The 8,847-nt window shown below is 38.5% G+C and overlaps 1 protein-coding gene across 3 annotated transcripts in view; it reads left to right on the top strand.

Annotated features, from left to right (window-relative positions):
• Positions 1-8,847, top strand: part of PRDM2 (PR/SET domain 2) — a 74,256-nt gene that overhangs the window by 48,504 nt on the left and 16,905 nt on the right. For all 3 annotated transcript variants that reach the window (XM_076355907.1, XM_076355906.1, XM_076355908.1), the window contains exons 7-8: positions 1,706-1,816; positions 3,313-7,684. In XM_076355907.1, the coding sequence (XP_076212022.1) occupies positions 1,706-1,816; positions 3,313-7,684 (4,483 nt within the window). The remainder of the gene's footprint in view (positions 1-1,705; positions 1,817-3,312; positions 7,685-8,847) is intronic.

Here is an 8,847-nt window from a genome sequence, read left to right as displayed (position 1 = left end):
AAAATACAATTGAATATTGTATTGTCAAATAAATCAGTGTTGGTTCATTATGGCAGATTTAGACACAGGGTTTGTTACAGTATTTGAGGATATTATGAGATAATTGCAAGTTCATTTTAGGAAGGGTGCATGTATATTTTCCAAAGGTGACAAAAATTCATTCTGAGTGACTATTGTCAGTTTCTCAGACTAAAAACTGTTAAATTGGAATAAGAAAATAAAAAAAGATACTGACATACAGGAAACTGAAACGCACCGGAATCTGGGGAGACCCTGTGAAATCTGAGCTCCTTGAGAGGAAATATAGTTAATTATTTAGATAGAATAGAATGTTCAAATAAAAACAAGCATTTCCTTTTAAAGCTGACCTGTGTCTGATCTGTTCTATTGGAGGGGATGCATACTTGGAAATTTTCAGTTTGAGTAGAGGAACATTTTTTAAAAGTCATTTCAGTTTCTTGAAAATATTTTTCACATCTTGACAAGGAAAAAAAGGAGGAACTTGTTGACAGGATTGTGAGTTGGAAGAATGTGCTTCTAAATAAGAAATTGATTTAGGGCTATGATGTGCACTTCTGATTAGAGGGAAGGGTCAGTGCGTTAAAAAGTAGCATTTTGTGTGTTAGAGGGAGCAAAGGAGGAATTTGGGTTGCTGCTTCTGGACAATTCTCGTTCCTAAGAGCTGGTGTGTAGAAGTGTGACATTTCAGTAGAGACTGGTGTCTCAACCACAGTGTTGTATATAAAATAATCATTCTGTATGGAGAATATGGTCTTTGCAATGAATTGAATTGGAAGGCCTTAAAGTTTTCATTTGTTAATACACAGTCCGTATCATAATTTCTATATATTATAGGACTGAATCTTTAAGATTAATGGAGTAGCAGTATAACTTTGTAGTGCATTGGTAAATGAAGTTTTCAGTGTTTTTACATCTTGCGTCACTGATTAGGTCTTCGCATAATGCCATTTTGCCCTCATCTTCATTGTGTTCATCATCCTGTGCAACTAATACATGCTTCTTAATTTTGCTAACAGAAAGCGTTAGCAAACTTGTTTATGTCAGTGGACACGATGAAATACATTTATATTTTACTGTTACCCAGTTCCATCTAATTTGGTTTTACTGTCTTTGCCTTGTTGGTCAAGATCATGCTGCTTTTAGTCTTCTCATAATGTTATTACTTTATTGCTTTTATTACAACTCTCTTCAAGTCACTATTCAGAACGTTCATACAAGTAGAGAAGCCTCTATGGGTTTCTACTTCATATAAGGTCTTCCAATTAACATTAAGGATTAATAGTATATGGCGAAATCTCATGTTTTCCATATACTTGTATGAGATACCTTCATATGGCTATTAAATTACTGTATTGGGTAACTGTATGATGTGAGCTGGTTAACTCTGGACAATACGTTTCTGTTACAGTCTATTCTTGCTTTGAAAGTGAGTAAAGTATTTCGGAGTCTTAGGTTTTTAGAAACTCATTGTTATCTTTACTTTTAATTTCTTCTGGGCTCTAGAGGCTTACTGCTTTATCTGAATGCTGTCCTTTTTACTGATCTGTCATTTGTATTCCTCAGGAAAACAGGGTTTCTACAGAAGTGTGTTATATTCCAAAGCTGGGTGTTTTAATTCTGCCACGCAAATACAAAAAATAAAAATTGTTGAACAGGAGTAAAAATGTTGTTTTTTTCTCCCCAGGAAAGAAAAAGACTCAGGAAGGTAAAAACAAGGGAAAGAAGGCAGTGGATACAAAACAGAAAAAAGCTGATTTGGATTCTACTTCTGCAAATATGAGGGATTCTAAAGAGGGTGAGTTCTCAAGTATCTTATTTTTTTCCTTCTATCTTTTTGAATCAAAGGACACTTTTTGTCATGTTTAGTATGTTAGCATGTTATATTAGTGTAGCAAAGTGAATATGTTTATATTGTTTGCCCAAACTTCTTTATTAGTAAGGAACTTGGATATCAGAAGTATGTCATTAAACATAGCACTCTGACAACAGGAAAAACTAATGTACTGTAAAATATAGACATAAATCGAAACTCCTTAGAACAGAAGAGCAGAGAAAAGTCCTTATTCTAAAATAATGTCTTCGGAGCTTAGTTATACAGTCATTACTTATTGCTATTTAACAGAAGTTAGTGTTAAGGTTAAAAAAATACAGTATTAACGCACCGACTCACTGTTTGTCCTAAAGATTATCTGCAAAGGTTGTTTATAAATTGGCTTGGCTTTTTTTCACATAGTATTTATGTAAAAATGCCTGAAAGGTATTTTAAATATATAGTTTTTTGTCTGTTTTACAAGAATGTAAAACTTGCCACTGGTGTGTAACCGACAATGTTTAAAGCTCTGTATAGGTACTGATTTCTCTCAAGCTTCTTTTCTTGAACTTCTTTTGACCCATAACTCTTCCATTCCTTCACTCTGTTGTCCCTTCTGCTTGCACAACACGTGTACCATGGTTCCAGGCGTCTTACGCCCCAGCTAGGGAATGGAGAGGAACTTCTTGCTCTATACATGTAACCACTTATGCAACATGGTGTGAATTGGCAGCAAAGTTATTTTCTTCAGCAATGGATATATCTGACAGCAGATGGGTAAGGCTAGCATGCAGAGGTGTGAATAAAGAATCTGTCCACACCAATAAATGAGATGCGTGCAGGCTGTGATTCAGAAGTGTAGGAAATAGCCATTCAGGCAATGGCTAATAGAAAATCTGATACAAAGAATGGAAAATACTATGCCAGACACAAGGTACACCTTGCTGTGCATTACAGTACAAATCCAGATTATTTTCTTGTTAATAATTTGGGGAAAACTACCGAAATCCAAAATTTGCTTGATGGGCTTCCTATATACTTTATCTGTATGTATTGCAGTACTTTCCTGACACTTATTTGCTGTAAGAAAAGTCAGTGAAAGTTTTTTGGAGGTTTCTTGAAATGTTCTGAAGTCTACCTTGAAATGGTAGGACTCTACCATCAGGAATCTACCTGAAATGAAGGAATCTACCTTCTGGTACTCTTCAGGCTGTTTCGGGTTTCTTGGCCACAGTGTTAAATGCAAAGATTCTCTGTTAAGTGTAGGCAGTTGCTTACATTTGCTGGAGTTCCAGAAAGGAAATTTCTGAATACAGTTTTACTCTCGTACTGAATCACAACAGTGAGAAGTAGTGGTATTGTGTTGGATCATAAATGTTGGATATGCTGTGTTAGAGGAAAAGGTAGAAGAAAGGTTTAGCATACTTTGAGGTGTTTGGTAAAAATGTCTCATGCTTTTCTTTTCATACTTTGTGCATCAGGTCATAAAGAGGAAGATGAAACACCTTCTGTTTCTGCTGTACTGTCCCTGGAACAAACAGCTGTGATTCAGGAAATGGTAAATCAAGATGTACTTCCAAAGCTGATGATCCCCAGTCCTACCAGTGAACCACAAATGGTAACTGAAGACAAACAAGGAGAAGCAATAAACTGTGCATCGGATGATTTAGATGATGATGAAGAGGAGGATGATGAAGAGGAGGAAGATGAAGAGGAGATAGAAGATACCAATATGCCTAAAGAAAATGCTGAAATGCCTTTGATATGTGAAGAAAAGTTAGACTCTATGGAAGAGCAAAAGAGTACGTCAGAAGACTCCCCAGAAAGCTCTCCAAAGAAAAAACTTGTTGTGAAAATTCCAAAAGTGAGAGGTGAATCAAATGGTGATGTTCAAGAAACATTCATGTTTCCCTGTCAGCATTGTGAGAGGAAGTTTACAACAAAGCAAGGACTTGAACGCCACATGCACATCCATATATCTACTATTAACCATGCTTTCAAGTGTCGATATTGTGGGAAAGCCTTTGGTACTCAAATTAACAGGCGAAGACATGAGCGACGTCATGAGGCAGGGCCAAAAAGGAAACCGTTCTTAACACTAACGTCATCACAACACTTGGATAACGTTGCTGATAACCAAGTAATTGTGGATGATGGTCTTAAAGATGACCTGAACATTTCCAGTCTTGTGCAAGACTCTGTTGTCTTGGATTCTGAGAAGGTTTCCCAAGAAATGTCAAACTCCTCTTTTGCTGAGGAAAATAAGGAGCCCAGAGAATTGCATCCATGCAAATACTGCAAAAAGGTTTTTGGAACTCACACCAACATGCGGAGGCATCAGCGTAGGGTTCATGAGCGTCATCTTATTCCCAAAGGTGTCAGAAGAAAAGGATTCTTTACTGAAGAGCCACCGCTTCAGACAGAGCAGGCCCCACCAGTCCAGAGTGTATATATAGCAAGTACAGAAATAGAAGAGGAAGGTGAAGTAGATGATGTCTATATTATGGATATTTCCAGCAATATCTCTGAAAATTTAAATTATTACATTGATGGTAAAATTCAGTCCAACAGCAGCACTAGCAATTGTGATGTGATTCAGATGGAGTCCAACTCTGCAGACTTATATGGACTAAATTGTATAATCAGTCCAGTCACGGTGGAAATTTCCCCAAATTTAAAGGTTACGCAAACACACGTGAATGAACCTCCTAAGGAACCCTCTAGCAGTGGGAGCAATGAATCCAAAAAGAGGAGAACTGCCAGCCCTCCTCTTGTACCAAAAATAAAAACGGAAATAGACCCAGAACCTATAACTCCTACTAGCTCTTTAAATCTTCCTCTTAGCATTTCAACAGAAAGCTTACCTTTTCATAAAGAAAAAGGTGTTTATTTGTCATCAAAATTAAAACAGCTTCTTCAGACACAGGACAGTAAGAAGATAACTCCGTCAAGTGAAATCCCTAAACTAGGACCTTCTGTTACATCATCACCTATTTTGCCTCCAGTGTCCAGTAGATTTAAAAGAAGGACCAGCTCTCCTCCCAGTTCTCCCCAGCACAGTCCAGTGCTTCGAGATTTTGTCAAATCAGGTGAGGGAAAAACTGTGTGGAATGATAATATTCGGAGTTCAAAAATGCCAAAGTTAGAAAGCCACAGCAACTCACCTGCTTGGAGCTTGACTGGAAGGGAGGAAAAAGAGACTTTGAGCCCTCTTTGCTTTGAAGACTATAAAATACCAAAAGACTGGACAGCAGCTCCGACTTTTGGCAATGTGTGCAACCAGCAGCCACTGGATTTATCTAGTGGTGTGAAACAAAGGTCTGATGTCAAAAATAAGAATCAGGTTCCCTGGGAATCTGTTTTAGATTTGAGTGTGCATAAGAAGCCTTGCAGCGATGCTGAAATTAGGGAATATAAAGAAAATTCCATACAGCCAACTTGTAGCGGTGTTAAAAAGAAGAAACCAACCACTTGCATGTTACAGAAGGTTCTGCTGAATGAGTATAATGGAACGGATGCAGCCACAGACAGCACACTCGGTGTAAACAGGAGCGCAAGCCCAAGCAAATCCCTGGAGCCTCAGGCAGAACCTGACATGGATCCCAGTCTATCTGCATCGTCTTCTGTTGACACTCAGCCCCTTAGTTCCTCTGTTTCCCCTGTACCACAGACATCTGCTGTACCTTCCATGTGCCAGCTGCCTCCTTTGCTAACACCAACCAATCCTCCTTCCCCACCGCCCTGCCCGCCTGTGTTAACAGTTGCTACATCACCTCCTCCCCTTCTTCCAACAATGCCGTTATCAATTCCAGATGTCTCTGCCAGTGCCACTAACACTTCTTCTTGTCCATCGCCACTTTCTAACACTACTACCCAGTCCCCGCTACCAGTTCTTTCACCTACGGTTTCTCCTTCCCCATCTCCTGTTCCTTCTGTTGAACCTCTTATTTCTGCTGCTTCACCTGGTCCTCCTACACTCTCTTCCTCCTCTTCCTCCTCCTCTTCCTCCTCTTTCTCCTCCTCTTCATCTTCATCATCTCCATCTCCACCTCCTCTTTCTGTAGTTTCTTCTGTTGTTTCTTCTGCTGATAATCTTGAAAATACTCTCCCAATAATAAAACAGGAGGAAGCTGAAAATGAACAACAGAAAGCAAGAGAAGATCCTCGTACTTCAAGTGAATTGGGAGTAGTGCAGGAAACATTCAATAAAAGCTTTGTGTGCAATGTCTGTGAATCACCTTTTCTTTCTATTAAAGACCTAACGAAGCATTTATCCATTCATGCTGAAGAATGGCCCTTCAAATGTGAATTCTGTGTACAGCTTTTTAGGGATAAAACAGACTTGTCAGAACATCGCTTTCTGCTTCATGGAGTAGGAAATATCTTTGTTTGCTCGGTCTGTAAAAAGGAATTTGCTTTTTTGTGCAATTTGCAACAGCATCAGCGGGATCTCCATCCAGACAAAGAGTGCACACATCATGAGTTTGAAAGTGGGACTTTGAGACCCCAGAATTTTACTGACCCCAGTAAGGCGAACGTGGAGCACATGCAGAGCCTGCCAGAAGATTCTTTGGAACCTTCTAAAGAGGAGGAAGATGAAGATCTAAATGATTCCTCCGAAGAGCTTTACACTACTATAAAAATAATGGCTTCTGGAGTAAAATCTAAAGATCCAGATGTTCGTATGGGCCTCAATCAACACTACCCAAGCTTTAAACCACCTCCATTTCAGTATCACCATCGTAATCCGATGGGTATTGGAGTTACTGCAACAAACTTCACTACCCACAATATTCCACAGACTTTTACTACTGCCATTCGATGCACAAAATGTGGGAAGAGTGTTGATAACATGCCGGAGTTACACAAACACATATTGGCCTGTGCATCTGCCAGTGATAAAAAGAGATACACACCTAAAAAAAATCCAGTACCACTGAAACAGACAGTGCAGCCTAAGAATGGCGTGGTTGTTATAGCTGGCCCTGGAAAGAATGCCTTCAGACGAATGGGGCAGCCTAAAAGACTTAATTTCAATGTTGAGATTAGCAAAATGTCCTCAAATAAACTAAAAATAAGTGCATTGAAAAAGAAAAACCAACTTGTCCAGAAAGCTATCTTGCAGAAAAAGAAATCTGCCCAGCAGAAGGCAGAATTGAAAACTAATCCATCTGAGTCAGACTCTCACATCTGCCCCTACTGTAACAGAGAGTTTACTTATATTGGAAGTTTGAATAAACACGCGTCGTATAGCTGTCCCAAAAAGCCCATCTCTCCCTCCTCTAAAAAGAATTTTTCAAAAAAAAGTGCAAGTTCTTCACCTGCAAGCAGCGAAAAGGGCAACAACCAGCGTAGGCGAACAGCAGATGCAGAAATCAAAATGCAAAGCATGCAGCCTCACTTGGGCAAGACAAGAGCACGAACCTCAGGACCTGCACAAACCCAGCTTCCTTCTGCATCCTTCAAATCAAAACAAAATGTTAAATTTGTACCTCCCATTCGATCGAAAAAGCCAAATTCATCTTCGTCATTGAGGAACTCTAGTCCTGTAAGAGTGTCCAAAATGTCCCACGTTGATGGGAAAAAAACTAAGGTGGTCGCTAAGAACAATTCCTCTGGAATCTCAAGCAAAGCATCCCGGAAATTGCACGTCAGAATACAAAGGAATAATAAGGCTGTTTTGCCAAGTAAGTCTGCTGTGGCAAGTAAGAAAAAGGCAGACAGATTCATTGTAAAATCTAGAGAGAGGATTGGAGGACCTATTACACGAAGCCTACAGCAGGCGGCAAATGCAGAGGCAGCAGAAAACAAAAGAGATGAAAGCAGTGCAAAGCAAGAACTAAAAGATTTCAGGTAAGCATTTCATTTGAAGTTGAAACAACACAGGAACACATTGATTGTGGTTTTTGCCAATTTTCTTGATCTTTTTTGAGTTTCTCATAAATAAAAAAAAAAGGTTGCATTTCCTCAAACATGATTAAGTAGCTCAGTCATGCTGAGGTGTGATGTACATACTTGATGCATTTTGTCATGTTGTCATGAAATGATACATAGTTTGTATAGAGAATGTCTTTAATTATAAACTGAATTGAAAACTCTGGAAAAAAAATGTCAGTGCCTGAGTGCAAATAAACTTAACGTCATTAAACTTAATGTTATTGGAGACAACGACCTTGTATTTGATATCTAACATGTATGGTGGCCCAAAATCATTCTAGGTTTAGTTTATGGTGGTTTGCTAAGCTAAAAATCATGACTACATTTTTTACTCACTAAAATAACTTGCACTGTTGGTTTTTAATAAAAAGCATTCTCTGCATATCATATAAAAACCCCCCCCATGACCAAATACTTCAAAAATGTATGTGCATACTAATTGAGTCAGATCATTAAATACTTAATATAAGGGAAATAGACATGTAAGAAAAGTTACATGAACATGTAAATTTGTTAGAAGTATCATGCTCTTATGTTTCAGTATAAACAAATTTTATTATGAAAGTTCTATTTCTTTTTGAGAAGAAGCATTTTAATCACAAGAAAGGGTAATACTTCAATAAATAAATAAATAAAGTCTTAATCTACGTGCCTGAGTCCCGACTTACGTCTTCATGTAGTCTCTCAAATCAATAGGATATTTTGCAAAGTGTTTATAACTATTAGCAGGCTCCTGCCCTGTTATTCTTGGAAACAGGTATCTGATTTGCCGAGTAACTTTCACAAAGGTCACTGGTAATTAAGAGTTCTTTTGGTTTTGGTAATTGCGGTGCATGGCTGTGATGAACACCAGATTTATGGCTGAAGGTAGTGTTTTTTTAATCAAAGTAATCGATAGTGGAGGAGAGGGAGGAACTGGCAGCCTCCTTCAGAACAAGTGTCCCCTAGCAGAATTTGTCAAGAAGTGTCAAAATCCAAACTGTTTGTGGCTTGTGTGTCTTACGGTGAAGACCACCTAGGTGAAAATTTTGAGGAAATACTTTGTAAAGTAAAGGTTCAATGTAACAGAATTATGTCAA

Source organism: Aptenodytes patagonicus, chromosome 19 (assembly GCF_965638725.1).
Source record: "Aptenodytes patagonicus chromosome 19, bAptPat1.pri.cur, whole genome shotgun sequence".
Taxonomy (NCBI): Eukaryota; Metazoa; Chordata; class Aves; order Sphenisciformes; family Spheniscidae; genus Aptenodytes; species Aptenodytes patagonicus.
Note: the sequence above shows the minus strand (reverse complement) of the source record. Positions and strands in the feature narration are given on the sequence as shown.